Genomic DNA, 25,021 nt, shown 5'->3' on the forward strand with positions numbered 1-25,021 from the left:
CTCCCAAAAATTAAATACCTAAGGAATAGGATTTTGTAGGGTTGAGCTCCGGAGGCCACAAACCACTGTAATATCTAAGATTTTTTATACCGCCCCTCGCCCCCTCAGAAACAGAACTATTTATCCCCCTTGGCTCAATACTGCCCTTATTAAGAATGCAGGGTGTACTGTTATTTTAAATACAGTATCAGTCAAATAGGACTAAGTATGAATCGTACTCTCCATAAAACTGTCCGCCCCTCCGGCTTCCCTCACCATACTCTCTGATTTCATGCCTCTCTTGAGATACTTACTCTTCATTGCCTCTTCTGTTACAGTGTTTCTGAAACTATGTAAAATATTTTTTAATTCACACTCTAATATATGATTACTTTCAAAATTATATATAAATATTCCCATAGTAATAAAATATGTACAATATAAAACATACAAAAATAGTTTAAAGGATAAGACATTTTAAATGTAGAGACAGAAATTATAACTATCCTTTTCCACATCAAAATATATCTACCATATTGGAAAACCGAGTTTTATGTGAATTTTATAAGTTGCATTTTCTTTGGACTCTGTCTAGGTATATTTCCTTTTTCTATATGTCACAGGCGGGTACAGGTAACCAGGTTCTTGGTGATCAGGACAAAGAATTGAACCGAACACAGAGTTAACAGCAGAGAACATGGGAGCAGGCCAACTCCTGGCAGAGACTGACCTCATGGGCTGGAGGGGTTCTGTTCTTACAGGGCTGATCCTTCCTGGCTAGCTTTGGCGGGCTTTTACTGCGCATGTGCAGGTAGTTGTATTCCTTTAAAGCTACTGTGCATATGGTCTCCCATGATTTTCCCTGATTGGCCACCAGAGAAGGGGTCGCACAATGTTACTGAATGGACCCCCCCTCTTTCTCGTGGGGTCCCCCTGTACTAGGTTCACATTGCCCACCACCAGGGAATTATAGCTCTCCATGTTAGAGATTGGTGAAAAGGAAAGGAACTATTTATTCAAAAGTTATACAGACTTAGAGTAATGACTTAATGTCTTCATTAAAATCCCAAAGTCCCTTAAAGCACCCACAAACACACACAGTCCTTCCTTTCCCACCTTTGCCCAGTCTAGGGTAGCATATCTCAGGAAAAGAAGTAGAAGGCCATGGCTCTGGTAGCTCCCGGTTCTTCCCAGTAATCTGTCCTTGGCTGGCAGGCCTCCCTCAGTTCCCGGCACCATCAGCTCTGTTGCCGGGATCTCCAGTTCTTAATCCAAAGCCACATGGCACCTCCTCATGGCCCACCAGCAGGAGTCCTTTCACTCCTTTCCTTCCTGCAATGTCTCTCCTGCATTCTTCCAAACTGCTGAGAGATAGCTCTGCATACTGCTACATCTTGCATTCCGGCTTCCTAAACTGCATGGCAAAGGGAGACGCAAAGCTGCCTAGTTTTTCTCTGCCAAAGGCACGTGATGATTCTCCTCTACTAAAGCAGCGTAGTTCCTCTGCCAAAGCTGCATGGTGATTCTTGTCATGGCTGCCATGCAGGAGTTTAAATCCCAGTGCCAATGTTCCTCTGCAGCCCCATTTCTGACTCCTTCCACAACTGACTACACTTAACAGCATTCCCGTATTTCTCCAGGTTTTCTGGGCTGCCATAGTAAGTCTGGGCAGGCATGACCCTGTGGTGTGGAGCCAATCATCTCCAAGCTCCGCAGGCAATGTAACCAGGGGGAGTTGCCTCCCAGTTACATCCTGGGTGGAAGTCACTCCCATCTCCCTGGCTCAAAGCACAACTGCAGCTATTTAACACATCTGTGAAACCAGTTAAAGATTATAGATACGTTAAATGACCATTCTAGAGGTTATCTGCAAAACTGTTGCTTTGCAAAACAACTCAATAGCCCTGCTCCATGTGTCTCATCCCCCAGTTCAGACTTGTGGGGGTGAGGACATCCCATATTTTTAATTATTTCCTGGATACCCTGAGTTCTGTACCCCATTACAAATCCTTTTGGGGGCCCCTGCATGGACACTCCTCTTACAAATATAGCAAACCTCATTTATTATCATGGCTTGGATTGCCATCTATGAGCTGCTGTCTCCCAAATTTTATGTCTCTAGCAAAGGCCTCTCTTCTGACCTCCAGAAACACATATTAAATTGCCTCGCTGACATCTTCATTTGGATGTTACATGAGCACTTGAATATACAGCTCCTCATCTTTCCTATCACAAGTGCTTCTCACCTTACGTCGCAAGTGAAGTCATTACTATCTACGAGGATCCCTTGTCAAACCAAAAGTAGTGGTGTCATCCTCGATACCTTCTCTTCCATTGCACCACCTCTACTCTATCACTAAGATGTCAGTTTTATCTCCTGAATAATTCTCAAATCAGTCTGCTTGCCTCCATTTTACTGCCATCAACACAAATTACTTTATAGATTGAAGTATATCCCCACAAAATTCATATGTTGAAGTCCTGACCTCCTATACCTGACCATATTTGGAGATAGGGTCTTCAAAAAAGTAATTAAATTAAAAGGGGGTGACTAGGATGGACCTTAATCCATTGTGACTGGTATCCTTATAAGAAGAGGAAATCTGAACACAAAAACTTACAGGAGGAAGGCAATGTGAAGGCAAGGGAGAAGACAGATGTGGACATTTGTACACAAGTCTTTGTGTGGACAGTCTCCCATTTTTCTTGGATTAATACCTACGGGTATATTGCTGAGGCACATGTTACGTGTATGTCTTTTTAGGAAACTGTCAAACTGTCTTCCAAGACATTTGTACAGTTTCACGTTTCCCATCAGGAGTGTGTAAGAGTTACAGCTGTTCCACATCCTCAACCGACACCAACACTCGGTATGGTGAATTCTTCTAAATTTTATTTATTTCACATCTATCTGTAAAGTGTCTACTCAAATTTTTGGCCTATTTTTTAAACTAATTTTATTGTTTTCTTATTTAGTTTTGAGAATTTTTAGACATAAGTTCCCAGTCTATGCCTTGTTTTCTCTCATTGGAGTATTTTGGCGAGTAGCAATTCTTAACTGTTAGTAAGTCCAAAATGTCTGGATTTTTTCTTTTATGGAAACAGCTTTTGGTGTTGCATGTAAGAAATCTTTGCCTACCTCATGGTAACAAAGTTTTATTCTGTTTTCTTGTATTAGTTTTAGATGTTTAGGTTTTACATTTGGGTATCCAAATGTTTCAGCACTATTTGTTAAAAAGACTATTATGTCACCACTGAACTGTCTTTGCTACTTCTTTTAAACAGTTGTTCATATGTGTGAGTATTTTGGGGGCTCTATTCTGAATCAATGATCTATGTCTTTAACTTTATGTTAATCCCACACTTTCTTAAACACTGTAGTTTTTTTGTTTTTTTTAAATCCTCACCCTATAATATGCTAATTGATTTTAGAGAGAGAGGGAGAGATAGAGAAACAGAGAGACAGACATCAATGTGAGAAACATTGATCAATTGCCTCCCGTACTTTCCTGACCAGGGATCTAACCGTGGGTGTGTGCCTTGGCCAGCAATTGAACCCTTGACCTTTTGGTGTAGGGGTTGACACTCCAACCAACTGAGCCACCCAGTCAGGGCTTAAATACTGTAGTTTTATAATAAATCTTGAAATTAGGTACTGTTAGCTCTCCAGTTTTGCTTTTCTTTGTCAAAGTTATGTTGGAGACCCCAGGTTCTTTGTATTTCTATTTAAATTTTAGAATCAGCTTGTCAGTTTCTCCAAAACACTGTTGAGATTACAGATCAATTAAAGAATGAACATCTTAACTACAGTGAATCTATCAACTCATAAATATCTCTATTTATTTAAGTCTTTGTTACTTTTTATCAACAATATTTATACTTTTTAGGGAACAAGGGTTGTTCCTCTCTCTTTTTTAAAAAAATATTTTACTTATTTATTTTTAGGGAGAAGGGAAGGGAGGGAGAAAGAGGGACAGAAACATCAATGTGTGGTTGCCTCTCACGCACCCCCTAATGGGGACCTGGCCCACAACCAAGACACCTGCCCTGACTGGGAATCAAACCAGCAACCCTTTGGTTTGCAGGCTGGTGCTCACTCCACTAAGCCACACCAGCCAGGGCTGTTCCCCTCTTAACAGATTCATTTTGACATATTTCTTATTCTTTGATATTACTGTATATGGAATTATTAAGTTTCAGTTCTCGATTATATATTACTAATTATACATAGAAGTACAACTGATTCTTGTATACTGACCTGTATTCTGTAATCTTGCAAAATATCACTTATTAGTTCTAGTCACTTTGTTGTAGATCTGATCAAATTACATAGATGATCATGTCATCTGCAAACAAAGACCATTTTACTTTTCTCTTTCTAAGCTGGAAGTATTTTATTTCTTTTTCTTGTTCATTGTATTAGCTAGGATAATGTTAACAGAATTAGTGAGTGCTGAAACAAATCCTGTTTTCTCCTTAATTTTAGGGGAGAAGCAGTCAGTCTTCTCCATAATGTATGATTTTTACCTGTTCATTGTTCATGAATGCCTTGTTAGCAGGATGAGAAAGCTCCCTTCTCTTACTAGCTGGCTGAAAGCTCTTATCAGGAGTGGATGTTGCATTTTTAACATGGCTTTTCTGCGTGTATTGACATGATGATGTTTCTCTTTCTCTTTTTCTTTTGTTTGCTGGCTTTCCTTTTCTAATTAGTTTTATACTAAAACCTCATTTAATCCTCCATATATTTTACCCTCTCATATTTTCCATACCATTGTCTTTACGCTACATAATGGATAATTTAAGCAATTCTATCTGCCAGGCTGCTAATTCATTCTCTGGTTTTGTGTAACATCTGTTTAATACATTTGCTAAATTTTTTATTACAGTAAATTTATTTTTAATTTCTAAATGTTCTATTAGGCTTCTTTTTATACCTAAATGGCTTTCTGAACAGTAACTTCTTTCTCATTTTTTATTCCATCCTTTATTTTTTTATGTAAAGGATATATTTTATTGATTATGCTATTACAGTTGTCCCATTTTCTCTCCCATTATTTCCCTCCACCCACATTCCCCCTCTTAGTTCATGTCCATGGGTCATACAAGTTCTTTGGCTTCCCCATTTCCTTTACTATTGTTAACCTCCGCCTCTCTATTTTGTACCTACCATTTATGCTTCTTATTCCCCTGTTCCGGTTCTGGTTGTTTGCTTAGTTTTTTAGGTTCAGTTGTTGATAGTTGTGAGTTTGTTATCATTTTATTGTTCACATTTTTGGTCATCTTCCTTTTCTTAGATAAGTCCCTTTAATATTTCATATAATACGGGCTTGGTGATGATGAACTCCTTGAACTTGACCTTATCTGGGAAGCACTTTATCTGCCCTCCCATTCTAAATGATAGCTTTGCTGGACAGAGTAATCTTGGATGTAGGTCCTTGACTTTCATGACTTCAAATACTTCTTTCCAGCCCCTTCTTGCTTGCAAGGTTTCTTTTGAGAAATCAGCTGATAGTCTTATGGGAACTTGTTTGTAGGTAACTGTCTCCTTTTCTCTTTCTGCTTTTAAGATTCTCTCCTCATCTTTAATCTTGGGTAATGTGATTATGATGTGCCTTGGTGTGTGCTTCCTTGGGTCCAGCTTCTTTGGGATTCTCTGAGCTTCCTGGACTTCCTGGAACTCTATTTCCTTTGCCAGATTGGGGGAGTAGTCCATTATTTTATCAAATAAGTTTTCAATTTCTTGTTCTTCCTCTTCTCCTTTTGGCACCCTTATGATTCAGATGTTGAAATGTTTAAAGTTGTCCCAGAGGTTCTTAAGCCTCTCCTCATTTTTTTGAATTCTTGTTTCTCCATTTTTTAAAGAATTTACTTACTTTTAGAGAGGGGAAGGAAGGAAGGAGGAGAAGGAGAGAAATATCAATGTGTGGTTAGCTCTAGTGTGCCCCCCACTGGGCACCTGGCCCACAACCAAGGCATGTGCCTTAGACTGGGAAATGAACCATCAACCCTTTGGTTTGCAGGCCGGCACTCAATCCACTGAGCCACACCTGTCAGGGCTGTTTCTTCATTCTGTTCTGGTTGAATGTTTATTTCTTCCTTCTCCTCCAAATTGTTGATTTGAATCTCAGTTTCCTTCCCTTCACTGTTGGTTCCCTGTATATTTTCCTTTATTTTGCTTTGCATAGCCTTCACTTTTTCCTCTATTTTGTGACCATACTCAGTCATTTCTGTGAGCATCCTGATTACCAGTGTTTTGAACTCTGCATCTGATAGGTTGGCTATCTATTCATCACTTAGTTCTATTTTGGAGCTTTGATCTGTTCTTTCATTTGGGCGGTATTTCTTTTGTCTTGGCACATCTGTTATGTTGTAAGGGGCGTAGCCTTAGGTATTCACCAGGTCAGGGCAACCTACTTCACTGGGTAGTGATGCTGTAAGTGGTCGAGAGGTCACAGAGGGAACAATGACGCTTTCTTGGTTCTTGCCTGCTTTCAGTCACTTACCCCCACTACCCACAAGCAAATTGGGTTCTTCAAGTGCTGATTCCGGGGTGGGTGGGTTTGTGTATGTTCTAGAACCCTGTGAGTCTTTCCAAGGGCTCTCCTGTGAGTCTGGGAGTTCCTCCCGCTGCTGCACCCCCCACAGGTTTTTACCACCAGAGGTTTTGAGGCTTCATTTCCCCACACTGGAACCCTGGGTTGTGCAGTCTGTCTCACTCCCCAGTTGTTACTTGTGGTTTATCTGCATGTGAATGTGGTCCCTTCCAGTCTGCCAGCCACCACCTTGCCCATGTGGTTCTCTAGCTGCTGCCTTGCCCTGAGTCCTCTCTGCCCCAGTTGTCTGTCTCTGCCCCTCCTACCAGTCTTAATGAACGTTTCTTCTTTAACTCCTTGCTTGTCAGACTTCCATACAGTTCGATGTTCTGGCAGCTCTGGTTATTTTTTGTTTGTAAATTTGTTGCTGTCCTTCTTTTGTTTGTGCGAGGAGGCAAAATTGTATCTACCTATGCCTCCATCTTGGCCAGAAGTCTCCTATTCTTTATTTTTTAAATATATAGAGATATTTTAAGTTTTCATCAGATGATTCTACACTCTCAAGTCCATAGTGTCCTTTAAAAGTTCTTTAGCAGTGTATAATCTCTCTTGCATTCTTTATTTTTCCTGCAGATTCTCAGTACCAGCTTCTAGTTTATTTATAGGATTGGTGATTTTTTACTGTGAGCTCATATTTGGCTGACCTTAATGCTGTGAGGAGAATTCTGATGGCTGAAACTAGAAATGCTTCCCTGCACAGACGATCTGAGCTTGTTTCTTGTGGGAGTGAAGTACTGTAACTGAGGACCATGTTAGCCACTGTAACCGCACCCAGCTTTGTGCAAGACTGTCTAGTTTATTCTTTTGGCTTGTTAGAGCCCCAGAGTTTGCTGGACTGATCCCAGCACTGACATGAACATTTGACCCTGGGACAACTACAGCTTATGCAATGACTTATAGCTCACCTCACAGTTTCAACTATTTTATCTGCTTATGTAAATGTGTATGTTTATCTGTATATGTATATATACCCCCTCAGAGATTCTCTTACTTTTTGGAGGCCCAACAATGCATTAAAAATTATGCTTTTTTAATTTATCTAGAATTTGTTTGTTCTGTAGCAAGAGAACCCTTAAGACTATCTGGTCCCTATACCAGTAAAAGTGTAAATCTTCTAATCTTTATAGATAAGAGTCTTATTTGTAGATAATAATCTAACTTAAATATTTAACTGGCTATTGCTATGTGATTTTTAAAAATCAAATGAGATGCCAAAGATAAACTGAACATTTTTTCTTATAAAATTAAAAAGATTTCATATTTGGGTGTCCTAAAATTTTTCTAAGTTTCTAATGCTATCATGAAATCATTTGCTATGTCTAAAAAAGAAAAAAAGCATTAAATTTCATAGTTAAAATTCTCATTACTATAGCTGCTCAAAATGCTGAACACTTTCCAAATTTAGCCTAATACATCCTACACACATGATTACCAGATTCTATTCAATGATAAAAATTGCTGGCCTAGAAAATGAAAGTATATCTACACTCCCACATACAGCTAAACTGGCTTAATTCCACAGATGAGAATCTAAAAACTGTTTTTGACTATGTGGATCCTGAATAATTTGTCAATAATTTTCTTCACCCACTTTCAAATGAAGTGTTAAATAATACTTATGATTATATAGTCATACTCTAACTCAACTTGTTTTAAAAAATACCTAAAGTTTTGATGTCTAAAAAATAAAGCCTAAAATACCAATTTAAAATCAAATCGTTATTCATTCAAGTAAATTACCGATAATACAATTCAGAAAGAGGAAAAAAGTATATTCCACATTTAAATGTCACAAATAATTAATCTGATTAATAGGTATGAGTGTGTCTTCAAACTGATGAATAGGTATGAAAATAAGCTAATTTTACAAGTTTACAAGGTATTTGTTAAAGTAAGCAGAAGTAAAATTAGTTATCTTAACTAAGGAAAAGCTTTGAAAAGGTTCTACATTTAAATTACATTCCTAAGATTTATTATAGCCAATATAATTGGTCCAGTTCTATTTCATACTCAACCCATTTATACAAACTTTGATGTATTCTTTATAACAGGATGAACATCTACTACGAGACCTTCTGAACTAATAAAACATCACAGATTTTAAAGTAAACTTTTTTTTTGCCTAATAAAAGAGTATAAATGATTTAACAATTCTCACAAGATCTCACAGACCAGAACCAACGGAAATCATTTCATTGTTTTCATGGCTGCAAAATTAACAAATGTTATGTCATAAACCATGATTCCTTAGTAAAGTGAGACATACAATTGGGACACATTCATAGTAAATTCTTGATAGTGTATTATTTAAGGAAGCATCATTTCTTAAATTAAATTTCTGATACTCTGAATGAATTAATGTACATGCATATCATGTTATTTAGAACTGTTAAGCAAAACTGACTTCCTTTTTTAAAAAATTGATTTGAGAGGGAGGGAGAGAGAGAAAGAGAGAGATATCAGTTTGTTGTTCCACTTATTTATGCATTCATTGGTTGATTCTTATATGTTCCCTGACTGTGAATCCAACCTGCAACCTTGGCATATTGGGACAATGCTCTAACCAGCTGAACTACCCAGCCAGGGTCAAAACTGACTTTTTCACATGGGAGGATCCTACGTTACCTAGCACATGGCAAGTTTAAGATCCCTAGATAAAAATTTCAAGTTTCAAAAACAAAAGATTGAAATAATTATAATAGCAAATTATTGAACCATTCTTTGAATTAAGTCTACATTATTTCATTTTCCCTGAGAATACCACAATTTAGTAAGTAGTATTACCATCCTTATTTGATATTTGATGCTCTGAAAGACTCCAGAACCTACCCATGGTTGCATAATCAACAGAAGAATGCTCAGCTCTGTCTGTACCAAGGCACAAGGCCCCAGTTCACTCTACTACCCTGCCTTTGGCACTACTTCAATAGGTATTCAGAAAGGAAACCTTTAAGATTTGGCTTTCCCAATGCTAAAAAAAACTATACCTAATCTTACAAAGATATTTTAACACATTTTAAGCACCTGGATTAACTATAACACATAAATATTAAATAATAAGCATGGCAAGACTTTATTTCTATGGATAAAGTCTTAGACCCTTAATTAATGAAGATATTTTTCCATAAATTAACTTTTGAAAAATCTATAGGGAAATACAAATTAAAACAATGAGATACCACCACTCACCTATTCAAATAGCTAAAATCGAAAACATTGACAATATCAAATGCTGGTGATGATGGAGCAACAATTCTGTTTTCTTTGCTAGTGGGAATGCAAAATATTGGAAGACAGTTTGGTGATTTCTTACAAAGCTAAATGTGGTCTAACAATATGATCCAGCAAGCTTATTCCTCAGTATTTACTCAAGTGTGTCAACAACTTATTTCCACATAAAAATCTGTATATGAATGTTTATAGCACTTTTAGTCATAATTGCCAAAAAAATGGAAGCTGCAAGATGTCTTTCAGTAAGTGAATAAGCAATGTACATCCATACAGAGGAATATTATTCAGTAATAAAAAGAACTGAGCGATCAAGCCACAAAAACACATGAAGGAACCTTAGTGCAAATTACTAAGTGAAATAAACCAGTCTGAAAAGGCTACCTACTATATGGTTCAGATTATATGACATTCTGAAATAGGCAAACCAATAAAGACAGTAAAAAGATGAGTGTTCATCAAGAGTTAGGGAGAGAAGAGGGAGAAGACTGAGTTGGTACAGCATAAGGGATTTCTCGGGAAGTGAAGCTACTGAACCCAGTGCGTGTGGCACCATAGAGGCGGATACACGACACTGGGCCTTTTCATGATGCATGATGCATCTTGCATCAGTGTGGCACATTTGTTACAACTGAGGAACCATTGTTAATTAATTCATTATTATTAACTAAAGTCCACAGTTTACATTAAGGTAATAAGCTCACTGCATTGTACAGTTCTGTGGGATTTTCATAATGCATAATGGATGTTATGATAACCTAAGTAACAATGTACTTTCTGCTCAATTTTTTATAAACCTCAAGCTGCAGTAAAAGTTAAACACTATTAGTTATTTTAAAATCCATAGGTTATGAACTACAGCAAAAGGATAATAATTACAAAATTATTTAACAAAGAATATGCAAAATAAATTTTTTGAAAAATAACACAAGTTGGCAAGAATAAATCAAAATATGGAAATTCCATCACAGTTTAGAGAATTACAGAGGCATTAACATCAAATGGTTCAAAAACAAAGAAACCTGAGAAATGGATTCTTAATTTTCCTACTGACATGAAATTACTAGTGTAACCATTTATATCCCATATTATAAATGGAGAAACTATTAGTTTAGCTTTTAGTGAATTTCAAAATATGTACTACTTCTTACAAAAATTTAATACATACATATTTTAAAAATCTGTTCTATGTAAATTTCATTTTAAAAAGATATTTACTAGAAACAATCTCCCCCCACAAAAAAAAGAATTAATTTCTAAACAGACATTGTAGAAAGCATATAGCATAATTCAATATTGTTTTTTCTTAAACTATTTACACATTTTGTTTTTTTAAAAGAACATTCACAGGTTTAAAAGGCTAAACCACTAAATTAGAAAGAATTTCAATACCAGGATATATCCTTCTTAAAAATCTTGAAGATGCAAAAACTTGTGGTGTATGAACATTCTGTTCACAATCTTTTCCTCAAAAAGAGATTAGCAGGTGATTTAGAGATCAGATCTTGAGCCAGATATTGTTCTTCTATACCCAAGACACCAGATATATATAAAATCACCTACAAAGGTTTAAAATTTTCTGAAGATTTTAAGGGTTATTATGTAGGGCCTCAAATCATTCTAAAAATCTAACGCTTTAAAAAAAGTTTTACTGCCACTGAAAATTATTTTAAAACTAAACAATGTTCTAGTCCTAGGTTAGTTATAAATTTAGCAAAAATATTTGTTTATAGCTTTATAAATGAAGACTATTTTAAAGAAATTATAGTAAATGTAGTGAAATTTATGTGCTATCTTTGTAATATATAACAGATATTTTCCTTGCCCTGGAATTCCAAAGCAACAGCAAAATCTGCTTCTTTGCTAGTGGGAACACAAAATGATACAGCCACGTCGGAAGACAGTTTCGCAATTTCTTACAAAGCTAAACATAACTGTAGGGTCAAAAGTAATTTTAGACTCTTCATGAAAGATTGATGTTTTCTTAATATAGGTAAGTACACAGAATTCCAAAAGGGACTATTTCTTTCATAAATATTACCCTAAAAGAACAAATATCAACTAAACTGAAAATCTGCTTTAAAATTTACATATAAATATGTGCGTGATGTGTGACCGTAAACTTAAATAGATTGAGAGCAGTGTTTGAAAAAGCAATCTTGGTTATATTTTATTAAATAAGAAATGTTGTAAGTAAATGAAAAGGGTCAATGAGATGAAACTGCATGTACCTACTTCCTTTTCAATTGGTAACAGTTCACAGGCATTGGAACCTGACCCACGCAGACTGCCCGTGTCCCTTCACTGTAACAACTTCGCCCTGATGCCAATCAATACGAGCTTTTAATGCCGAAACTTTGCTCGACGCTGTGATATCACAAACAGGAAGCCTCTTCAAATGGCACTATTCCTTTTCTGTCGTTTTTTAGACTCTCTTAAATAAAATGATTTCATTATAATTGTTCACGTGCTGTTAGTAGAATATTAAGTAAACAAAAAATATACAAAAGATTAGCCAGTAAAGGCTTAGCACCAAGACACCCCACATAAAGACTAAATTAATCTGTGTAGAAAGATGACCAGAATCAGAAGAAATGAGTGATAATACTTCATGTGTAGTAAGTAGCTTGCCTATAAAAATGAAGACCTGATATTAGTAATCCCCTCTACTAGTAAATGTAAAAAATTACTATACAAATTGCCAAAAGCATCTTATTGTTTCTTTCACACAATTAAAAGCCAAATATGAAGCAGGGTAATGTAAGTAGGTATGTACTAATGCATTAAGCATATGTGCAGAAAAAGTTAACATAGTACAGGTCTATATTTTAAAATACCTGCTAACAGTCTGATCCTTGACTGGCATGAGACTTGGGTTTTGAGAGAGTCCCCATCATTCTCTGATAGGAGTGCTCACTGAATATAAAGTGTTTATAAAAATAATGTGGTTTATGCTGAACACCTGCTTTTCTTTGGAGGGGTCTAGAATTTTGGTACATGCTAGACACTGACCTCTGATGAAAATCCTGGACTGCCAGGCTCAAAACAAGACAGCACTTCTTGTATGATGTCACAGCCTATGGCCGAGGAATGAAGAGTGTTCTAACTCCAGGGGGAGAGGACTCTTGGAAGCTTGCACCTGGCTTCCTTGGGACTTCACCATATGCCTGCATGTTGTCCCTTTGCTAATTCTGCTTCATGTACTTTCACTATAATAAATCACCGCCAGCTTGATCGTCTGATGAGTGCTGTGTAAGCCCCTAGTGAATCACCAAAACTTAAGGTACCTTTGCAAATCTCCAACATGATCTATAAAATATTTAAAATTTTGAACTACAAAGGAAACTACCTATACCATGACACTAGAACCGTAGAGATATTTTTTCTTTGGAGCCCCAGGTGTTAATATTTAATAATGAATAATCAGTTATTCTATTAGTCACTATCAAAAACATATCAAAATGAATGAATAAAATGTAGAGTCAGGGTTTCTTATGCACAGAATGAAATCTTATTGCTCACGAGGCCAGCAGATCTGGGGACAACAGGAGGGGGATTTCAGAATCTGGAACATGAATATAGCAGTGTCCTGTTTAGGAGAAATTAACAACTGAAGGGATCCTACCATCTTCAGTAAAGACTTTATGAGACATTATAATAACCACTAATTAAATCCCTTATTTACCAAAATGTTTCATCTTATTCTCTAGTGGAACTTTAAAAGACATTTACAATGAATCATTTATATTAAAGAAAAAGGGAAATTACTATATGAATTTCAGAAATTATACTATAAATAGTATTATACAAGAAGCCACTCAACAAACAAACATGTTTATATATATAGTGCCTAAAATATTTGTGGTTTTTAAGAGACACACTTATTTTCCTACAGCTATTTGACATGCAGCCTCACTGTAACACAGAAGCACAAGTAACACTCACTCATCATCTCCTTACATTCTTCAATGAAAGGACAAAGATATTTTCATGTAAATATACCTTAACTATCTCTTCAATGAAACAAATGTGAGAAACAGGATCTCTCTTCTTGGCTAATATTTTTTGTAGATGTTGAACCTACAAAGGGGAAGAGAGGGAAAATGTTAGTAATTGGGACTTTCAAATGAAACAAGTGGAAAGAGTAGGCACCAAAAAAAGCAAGGGAAGGGAAATGACATTTTGTCAGAAACTTTCCATACATGATAATCAGCTAAATGTAGTTATTTTGAAGCTCAAAGGTTTTAAGAAACCTGCCCCAGGTCATACAACTTGAAATGCCCGGGAGTTAATCCATAACTAATGTCCTGCTCACTCTAAAATATTCACCTGCCCACAGACAGTACAAATGTGATCCACAAGTTTCTCCATATTGGTCCAGAGGGAAGCACGAAAAGCGGCAGTGTTTCCTGGGGCTGGCATGGTGGATCGTCCGGGTCCCCCTGTTCATGCGAGCGAGAAAGAAACAGAAAAAATAAAATTTTCCAATTATAACAATTGCATGTTATTATAAAAAGCTAAAACATTAGGAGTCTCTTCTTTCAGAAATAATTTCTTATGAGTAACATAACAAAGAATCTTAGCCTTTTGTGTTTCAGAAGGAAGGGAGGCCCTGGATGGGCGGCTCAGTTGGTTACAGCATCATCCTGATGTGCCAAGGTTGTGGGTTCAGTGGTCAGAGCACATACAAGAAGCAACCGGTGGAGGCATAAATAAGTGGGATAACAAGTCGATGTTTCTCTCTTTCTCTTTCTCTTCCCCCCACCTGGTGTTGTATGCACGCATGTAGGAAGGATAATACAAAAAAAAAAATTAATGAAAATGGTTTCCTGAAAGGGGGAGTGGAAGTACCCAGATGAAAGCAATAGGTATAGAAGCAGTAAATCTTTGTGAGCCATATAAATATTTTAGGTATTTCAAAATAAGCTTGAATTTTAAAAGGATAAAAAAGCAACTCTAAAACTAAAACTAAATACAAATAAATCAGAAACAAAACTAATTGATTCAAATTGCTAATGCAAAAATACACAGGGTAAAACAAATAGTTGGTGTAAATTTTTATTTATTTATTTTAAAATATTTTATTTATTTATTTTTTAGAGAGAGGGGAAGGGAGGGAGAGAGGGAGAGAAATATCAATGTGTGGTTGCCTCTCACGTGTCCCAACCGGGGACCTGGCCTGAAACCCAGGCATGTGCCCTGACTGGAATCGAACCAGTGACCCTTTGATTCGCAGGCCCACAATCAATCCACTGAGCTACACCAGCCAGGTCACTGTAAATTTTTTTTAATCCTCACTCCAGGCTATGTTTATTGATTTGAAGTGGGGGTGTAGGGAGGTAGGGAGGGAGAGAGAGAGAAACACTGATCAGTTTCCTCCCCTTCACACCACAATTGGGTATAAAACTTGCAACCTAGGTATGAGCCCTGACCGGGAATCAAACCCACACCCTTTTCATGTACAGGATAATGCTCCAACCAATGGAGCTACCTGGCCAGGGAAATTCTAGTTATTTTTAATTATAGAACCCTGGTAAAATATGTTTTAGGGGAAAAAGGAATTACAAAGAAATACTGTACTTAATAGATTTGTTGCTGGAGGTAGTATTGATGTAGTAATCCTGAAACTAGGTTAGGTGTATTTTAGAATAGAGCAAATGAAGGTTCTCACTGCAAACAGAATAAACATACAAATATATAAAAGGGAGTAAAGGTATTTCTCAGTTCTGTTCACTAAAAGAACAGGAAGACAATGACTCAATAGATAGGAGCACACCTAGTGCCCACATTTTGATTCGTGTGCACCATTTCCCAATAAAAGAAACCAGAGCCTCTTGAAGAAAAAGGGTGGCTCCATATCCGGAGCAGTGAACGTAGAAGGTGAGTGCATACATTCCGGGCCAGAGAGCAAAGAAGTGTTTGAAGTCAAATGGAGATATGTCCAAGGACATAAGAACTGACTGCAGGAGGCTTGCATAAAACAAAGTTGGGAACATTTGGCCACACAAAATAATGCTGATCATAATGGACTATAAAACACTAATAATTGATGAGTTCATAATAAAAAATCAAGTTTAAAAGGATGGGAATTGCTGTTTACAGAAGAGAGTCAGTTAATAAATGCAGATGAAATGATAGAATTTTAAAAAGTCCCCATTTTGAAACTACTAGTAAAGTAATTAAGAGAAAGATTATTGTTGAACACTAAAACATTAGGAGAAATGTTACAGGAAACAGGATATTCACATGGTCTCAAAGTATGTGCTACAGATTACTAATTACAAAGAAAAGGGAGTACTTTTACAGAGCAATCTGGAATACACCACAGTAACAAAGTCATTTCATCTAGCATCCGCAATTATGGGACAACTAACATAATTTTGGTGCTTCCTGACATAATGTAATGAGGAATACACATCACCACTCTACCAGTTTGTTTGCTCTGTATGTAATCATGAAGAAACAATCAGATAAATCCAGACAAATACAGATTGTGGGGCTCTCTAAACATGTTCATGCCATACAAGACAAATAAGTCAGTGGGGTTTTTGATTACAAGAGAGTAAAGGGACAAGATAACCAATAAGCAGAATGCCACATTGGTTTAAGTTGGGAAAAAAAAGTTATAAAAATATTTTGGGAAACAACTAAAAGTGCTGAATATGAATTACATATTAAATAATATTAGCGCATCTGTTAAATTTCTGGAGATTGATATCTAAGAATGTTACTGTATTAAACACACACACAGCCATTTGTACAGGTTTAAAATGCTTCAACAAACAGGGAAGGAATTTTAATCTCAAATTGAAGAGTATAAATTTCAATCCAAACTAAGCTTAAAAACCAGGCAGTACAAGAGCTCGTAAGTGATTAGACTGTCTGCCTACCCTGCGTTAAAGAAGGGCAAAAATCAAGAAAACCATAGTCTGTGTTTGCAAGCTTTTTTCTTCAGCTTTTCAACAATTCTGTTTAGAAAAGAATTACATGTACCTTTAGTAAAAAGATGCCCTGATAATTTTTACTCTGATAATTGAAAAGTAATAAAAAAAGAGAAACATAGGAAAGACATACTGGCTTTAAAATATAACTCCTGTTTGAAGTCTAGGTCTAAATAACTTTTAAATTATTTGCACTGTTTTGCAAAGAACATGAAGGAAAAAGAGAGAAGAACAGTAATACTGAAACAATATGCAATTTTTTCATGTCATTAAAGAATGAACTTGTAATAGTGAGGAAAGGCTACATAGTATCTTTGTGAAAATTATAATATAGTGATCAAATTCCTAGAATACGTTCAGTTTGGTTTCATTATAAAGAATTATGGGATGCATCAACCCATTACTCTCAAAATAAATACCAGCAGAAATACAAGAAGATACTATTTTCTGCTCATATTTACTTTGGAAAAACCGAGATACAGAAAAACAAAATCACAGTCACAGGTTCAACTTGTTCTGAAGGCTTTATTTTTCTTACTTATAGCTTAGTATTTAGAGATTTTTATTCTCATAAGCTTAATACATCTTGTCATATAAATATGATAGAAATAATCAACTGAACATAGGACAGATGTGCAAAGGAAGGGAAGAAAGAATAACTAATAGAAAAACAGATGCCATTATTAGTTAGCTTGAAGGGACGCATGAAACAAATAGAGTGCCATACACTAAGTTCTATTAAAGTGATAAAAAAAATGAGAGTTCCTCAAAGAGACAATACTTAAGAGTCGTGTCCAGTAAATTATAGCAGGATAAAATAATTTTCCTACTTTCACCCCTTGAAAGGTAATGAAAACAAGGACATAAAGTAGAGCAAAATGTCAACTTCAAAAAAAACTAGGAATCAACTAAAACTACAAACTTGAGATTATGATGTACCCCAAATGCTGTAGATAAATCAAAATGAACAAGGAACCCGACAGCTGGCATCTAAGACCATTAACGAAGAACAAATTGTTCTTAAAATCAATTCTAAGAATTTAGGCATGCCATCCAATGATTCTTTGCTGGGAGCTGAGATGTTTAGTCATGGATGGTCCAGGGAAGAAGTCAGTAATGTGGCAGAGTGGCAAAGAAAGAAAAGCTGAAAGAGAAGAAATCATAATAAAATGATACTGACGTTGTGTAAGAATTAGCCCTCTGACTTGGGGAGACTATTACAGGTAAAAGGAGGTGAAAGAGGAAAGAAAAGCAGAGAATAATGAGGTTTCCACACAGAAATTGCTTAAAGGCTTTACCCCGATTCACACTAAATTCCAGAACAGTCCAAAATTTAAGAACAGAAGTGTTACCAAGGTAGAAGGAAATAAAAATGGGTGAACAGTTATACTAGATGGCAATGGGGAGTGGAAGGAAGATTGCTAAAAGAATCACTTAAAATAGAGTCAAGAGGCTCCCCATACCTTGTGCCTCAATTCCTAGAGCTGCTATTAAGTTGCTAAACCTGTTGCTAAACTCAGCTGAAGGCCGAGTCACTAACATCCTGGAACAAGGACTGCCCATCAGCATACGTCAGAGATTTTCAATCTGGTTGCTGAAAGAATTTTCAAAACATGCAATACCTGACTATTTAGTCAGGGGCACTGACACCTTTTCTCTTAAGAGTCTAAAGGAATGTAGTTTCAACTCCTTAACAGTTAAGGAGTAGTTACATTTATACAGTCCTAAGATTATTTTGGCCCTTTGATGGCAACCGTGAGGCTGATATGGCCCCCGGTGAAAATGAGGCTGACACCCCTGCTTAGACTGTCAAATAAAAAAATGACAACAGCCAACAAAACAATAGACATCTCGTATGAATAAGTCAAAATTATACCTATACTTTTTTAATCAAATCTGCAAAAAAATGTATTTTTGGTGTGCTGCAGAATTTTAGTAATTAGTTTATGTGTGCCAGAGATGAAAAGGGTTGAAAACGCTACCATATATGGATTTTACTTTCTTCCTACCTTGTTTGCATGCTGAAACTGTACAATTCCCTTTAACCCAGCCAGAATTCCTTCACTTAAATGAAAGAATTATATTTTGTGGTTTTTATCTTTATATACACCGCCTTTCTTTGTTCTCTCCAGAGCACAGTTTGGGTTGCTACCTGAATCTGCCTGTCTCAGATTCAATCCTCTAAATCCCCAAATACACTTTTAATTTTTTTATAGCCTCCAATTTATATTGGTTAACACTAGACAACAAACCTAAAACAAAGTTATAGACTGCCCAGGTCTCTCCCTACTATTAAGCAGTAACTTTCAAGGATAAATAGTAATCAGAAACGAAACAACATTGGACCTAACATATTTTGGGGGTGAGGGTGGGGGTAGGGAAGAAGAAAGAAATAAAGGAAAAAGCAATGATAAACGTAGGTCACCAAAAGCATTCCCAAAGGAAACAAGAAGGGTTACTTAGTTTTCCACTGTCTCAAAGTAATCAGAGGAAACATTCTCAGTGTAAATATGTAACAAAGATTAAGACCACATCAAAAAATATATTATAATGATCAAGGGTGAAAACAAAGACATGGGAAATAGGCAAGAGGAAATCATACAAAATTAATAACATACAAAGATATAAAATATAATTAAGGAGAAGATACTAAAAATGGAAAACAAGATGTGATATATGCATAAAGTTCCTGAAGAGAAAAATATTCCAATGTAAACTTTTCTACCCAAGAGAACATAATCTAACTCAAAAATAGATATAGAGCATTCAATCCCAAAATATACCCTAAAGAAATTGCTGAACTTCAAAGATAAACAAAGAACCATTTAGACATCAAAGAAAAAACGAGCTATAAAAATTTGACTAGCAATTCCATTACTGGTTCCACCTGTGAGGAGCTTGGAAGTCACCACTCTGTCCTAACAAGTAAAAGGCTGAACAGACTGAAAAGTCATCAATTCTTCTTGGACCCATAAGAGAGGGGAGGAAATGTGGCAAAGCACTCTCCTTCAAACTAGAAAAGACCCACAAGCAAGTACAGGGAGGGGCTGCTTACCAACGCAGAGGCTCCCCAGCACAACTGCTGAGGGAACCAGTTTCCTTTCCGACAGGAAAAACAGAATGGTAACTGGTGAACTGCCAGAGGCTCAGTGTGGACAATTCAGAGAGTTAAAAACTCCAGGGGGACCTAGTCACAGAGAAATCCTACAATACTGAGATTTACCTTTAGGAGACTGACTAGGTTTCCATGGTAAATATCACACAAAAAGCCCCTCATGTTTCCAGAGGAGGAGAGGGGAAGGAATCATGGTCAAACAAGCAGAGCGCTCTGTTCTTAACACGGCCTGCTCTCAGGAGAAACTAATTACCAGAGCCTCACTGACCTGGGAAACAGAAATACCCAAATCTAGCCTAGTCTTTCTTGCATACCTAAAAGAGAAAAAAGTCTACACTTGTTTGGGAAGTTCACAGAACGAAGGTATAGGCTCACTAAGAGAGTGAGACCTAACAATCGCACTATAGAATGCTTCCCCTCCCCATATGTCTACCACCATATTAAAGGCCTATTTACAGCAATTACCTTTACCGATAACAAAATTACAAGACATATTAAAAGGCAAAAAACACAATTTAAAGAAACAGAGCAAGCATCAGAATCCCACATGGCAGGAATATTGGAATTACGAGAACGAGAATTTAAAATACCTAGGATTAATATGCTATGGGCTATAATGGACAACGTAAACAGCATGCAAAAACAGATGAGCAATTTAAGCAAAGAGATGAAAATGCTTAGGAAAAAACCCAAAGAAATGCTAAAGTTAAAAAAAAATGAAAGAGAAATAAAGCATGCTTTTGATGGGCTTATTAGTAGACTGGAGACAGCTGAGGAAAGAATCTTTGGGCTGAGCCTATATCAATAAAATCCTCAAGAACGTTAAAGAAAAGAGAACATTGAAAAAAAAACTGTCTGTGGGACAACTACAAGCAGCGTAATATACAGTAATGGGAATACCAGGAGAAGACAGACAAATGAAGAGAAGAACTATTTGAGACAACAATGACTGAGAATTGCCCCGAGTTAATGCCAGACACCAAATCACAGATCAATGAAAATCAAAGTTGAGGAAAAAAGAATTATATCCCACTTCTCAGAAATCACCCGAGAAAGAGAGTGGGAGGTTGAGAGAGTATGCACATGTTGAGATTTAAACAAACAAACAACAGCAACCTAAAATTTTCTACCTGCGAAGTTATTCCTCAAAAGTGAAGGGTAATTAAAGATTTTTTCAGTCAAACAAAAACTGAGGCAATTTGTTGCCCATAGATCCACCTACCCAGAAATGTTACAGGTAGTTCTTTAGAGAGAAGGAAAATAATATAGGTTAGAAATATGGATCTACATAAGAAAAAGCAATGAAGAAGGGACAAGTGAAGGTAAAATAAAGACATTTTTATTCTTAACTAAGATAACAGTAATATTCAAAAAATAATAGCAGCAATGTATCTGATTATCCTAATATGCTTATGTTTATATCTTGTGTGTACTTGTATCTTATTTGTATATGTTTATGTATACTTATATACAGGTAAAATGAATGACAGCAACGGTTCAATGGATAGGAGGAAGGAATTAGGATTATTGTGTTATTACAAGGTACTTAAACTATCTATGAAGTGGTATACACTATTATTTGAAAGTGGACTTCAATTAGTTCTAAATTTATATTGCAATGTTTATGAAAACTGCTATAACATTTTTAGAAAGTATAACTGATACACTAAAGGAAGGAAAAAAATGGAATCATATAAAATGAACAATTAAAACCAAAAAAGGAAGAAAAAGGGTAGAAGACAAAAATACGAACAAAGAAGAGGGGCAACAAATAGAAAAGAGTAATCCAACTATGTCAACAGTCACTTTATGTGTCAATGGTCCAAATGCACCAGTTTTAAGACAAGACAGAGTGGATCAAAAAATGTAACTCAACTATATGTATCATAAGAAATCCACTTTAAATATAAAGACACATATAGATTAAAAGTAAACAAAGAAAAATATATCATTCTAACACTAATCGAAGAAAGCAGGAACAGCTATATTATCAGACAGAACATTTTCAAAGTAAAAAAAGTTATCAGGGATAAAGAAAAACATTACATAATAATAAATGAGGTCAATTCTTCAAGAAGATATAACAGTTACCATGATTGTACCTAACAACAGAATGTCAAACTATAATACATGAAACAAAAAGTGAAAGAATTTCAAGAAGAAACAGATGAATCCACTATTACAGTTGGAGACTTCCACATCCCTCCTTCATTAACGGACAGATTAGCAGGAAGAAAATCATTAAGGAAATAGTTGAATTTCAACAACACCATCAGTCAATTGTATCTAATGATATCTACAAACTACTTCATCCAACAGTAACACGATATACATTCTTTTCAAGCTCACATGAAACATTCAGTAATACAGACTACATTCTGATCCATAAGACACACCTTAACAAATTTAAAAGAATAAAAATCATATAATGGTTGTTCTCAGACCACAAAGAAATTAAACTAGATGTCAACACACGGATAAGTAGAAAGTCCCCCAAATGTGTAAAGATTAAACAACACATTTCTAAATAACACATGGGTCAAAGAAATCTCAAGGGAAATTGAAAAATATTTTGAGTTAAATGAAAATATTAAAAATTAATGGACGTTGGTAAAAGTGATAAAGGAAAATTTATGATATTGGGTACAAATATTAGGTAAAAAAGAAAATCTAAAAGTCAGCAAGTTTCCACCTTAGAAAACCAAAAAAAAGAAGAGCAAATTGAGGACAAAGTAAGCAAATTAAATAAATAATAAGAATTATAGAAGAAATCAATGAAATTTCCAACAGGAAATTAATGGAGGAAAAAAATCAATAAAACAAACAAAAATATGGTTCTTTGAAAAAATCAGCCTTCATCAGAATAAAAAGGTTCTGCATGGCTAAAGGAAACATCAGTAAAATGAAAAGGGAAGCAACTGTATGGGAAAATATATTTGCAAATCATACCTTGGACAAGGGTTTGATCTCCACAATATATAAAGATCTCATATGACTCTACACCAGGAAGACAAACAACCCAATTAAAAAATGAGCAAAGGACTTGAACAGATACTTCTCCAAAGAGGACATACAGAGGGCCCAGAGACATATGAAAGGATGTTCAACATCACTAGCCATCAGAGAGATGCAAATTAAAACCACAGTGGTCAGAATGGCCACCATAAACAAGTGCTGGCAAGACTGTGGAGAAAAGGGAACCCTAGTACACTGTTGGTGGGATTGCCGACTGGTGCAACCACTGTAGAAAACAGTATGGAATTTCCTCAAAAAACTAAAAATGGAACTTCCTGTTGACCCAGTAATTCCACTACTGGAATTATACCCTAAGAATCCTGAAACACCAATTCAAAAGAACCTATGCACCCCAGTGTTCACAGCAGCGCTATTTACAATAGCCAAGTGCTGGAAGCAACCGCAGTGTCCATCAATGAATGAGTGGATCAAAAAACTATGGTACCTTTACACAATGGAATGCTATGCAGCAGAAAGAAGAAAAGAGCTCCTACCTTTCATGACAGCATGGGTGGAACTGGAGAGCATTATGCTAAGTGAAATAAGCCAGGCAATGCGGGACAAATACCATAGGATTCACCTATAAGTGGAACCTAATCAACAAAACAAACAGGCAAGCAAAATATAACCAGAGATATTAAAGAACAAACTGACAGTAACCAGAGGAGTGGGGAGATAATGAGGAGGGGGAAAAATGGGGAAGGATCATCAAGGAACTTGCATAAAGGATACATGGACAAAGCCAAAGGGGGTGGGTGGTGGGGATGGGTGGGGCAGGGAGGAGTGGTGGTGGGAAAATAGAGACAACTGTACTTGAACAACAATTAAAAAAATAGAAAATAAAAAATAAATGAAAAAAATAAAATTGATAATCTTATAGCCAGCTAACTAAGAAAAAGAGAGAGGATACAAATTACTGATATCAGAAATGAAAAACAAGACATCACTACAGATCACATAGAAATTAAAAGGCCAATAAAAGAATACTATGAAGAATTCTATGCCCATACATTTCCTTGAAAGATGCAATTTGCAAAAACTCATGCAAGAAGAAAGACATGATCTGAATAGGTTATATCTATTAAAGAGGTTGTATCAATACTTAATAACCTTCTAAAATTAAAGCACCAGGTCCAGATGAACCCACTGTTGTATTTTACCAAACATCTGAGGAAGAAATTATACCAATTCTCTACCATATCTTTCAGAGGATAGAGGCAGAGGGAGTACTTCCCAAATCATTCTATGAGGGCATTTCCTTAATACCAAAACCAAACAAGGATGTTACAAGAAAAGAGAGCTACACATGATTATAGATGCAAATATCCTCAAAAAATTAGCAAATAAAATATAAAAAGAAGTATACACCATGACCAAGTAGGACATATCTTAGGTGTGCAAGGCTGGTTCTACATTTAAAAATCAGTTAATGCAATCCATCACAACAAACTAAAAAGAAAAATCACAGAATCACATTAATGAATATAGAAAATATATCTGACAAAATCCAACACCAATTAATGATAAAAATTCTCAATAAACTAGGTATAAAGGCAACTTTTTCAACTTGATGAAGACTATCTACAATGTGGTATTGACAAAAGAATAGACAGATCAATGGAACAGATTAGAAAGCCCAGAAATACACCCACGTAAATATAGTCAAATGATCTTTTTCAAAGGAACAAAAGCAGTAAGATGAAGGAGAGGTAATCACTTCTCTCACCAAAAAAGATATATAGATGGCAAATAAGTATATGAAAAAATGCTCATTACATATATCATCTAGGAAATGCAAATTAAAACAGCAATAAGATATTACCACATACCTATTAGAATGGCCAAACTCTGTCACACTGACACCACCAAATGCTGCCAAGGATGTGGGTCAACAGGAACATTCATTCATTACTGATGGGAACGCAAAATGGTACAGCCACTTTGGAAGACAGTTTGGCAACTTCTTATCACACTAAATACATACTTAGTGTACAACCCAACAATTCTGCAATTCTGCTTCTTGCTATTTACCCCAATGAGTAAAAGAAAAAAAAATTGCACATGAATGTTTAGTAGCTTTTTTATATAATTGCCAAAACTTGGAAGCAAACAAGATATCCTTCACTAGGTGGATGGACGACTTGGTACCT

At 36.0% G+C, this 25,021-nt stretch overlaps 1 protein-coding gene across 1 annotated transcript in view; it reads right to left on the reverse strand.

Annotated features, from left to right (window-relative positions):
* The window catches only part of COG5 (component of oligomeric golgi complex 5), a 333,141-nt gene that overhangs the window by 124,467 nt on the left and 183,653 nt on the right, over positions 1 to 25,021 (reverse strand). Inside the window, exons 9-10 of the mRNA XM_024557957.4 lie at positions 14,130 to 14,242; positions 13,803 to 13,880 (exon numbers count right to left, since the gene is read on the reverse strand). Coding sequence (XP_024413725.2) covers positions 13,803 to 13,880; positions 14,130 to 14,242 — 191 coding nt within the window. The remainder of the gene's footprint in view (positions 1 to 13,802; positions 13,881 to 14,129; positions 14,243 to 25,021) is intronic.

Source organism: Desmodus rotundus, chromosome 6 (genome assembly GCF_022682495.2).
Source record: "Desmodus rotundus isolate HL8 chromosome 6, HLdesRot8A.1, whole genome shotgun sequence".
In the NCBI taxonomy this organism is placed as follows: Eukaryota; Metazoa; Chordata; class Mammalia; order Chiroptera; family Phyllostomidae; genus Desmodus; species Desmodus rotundus.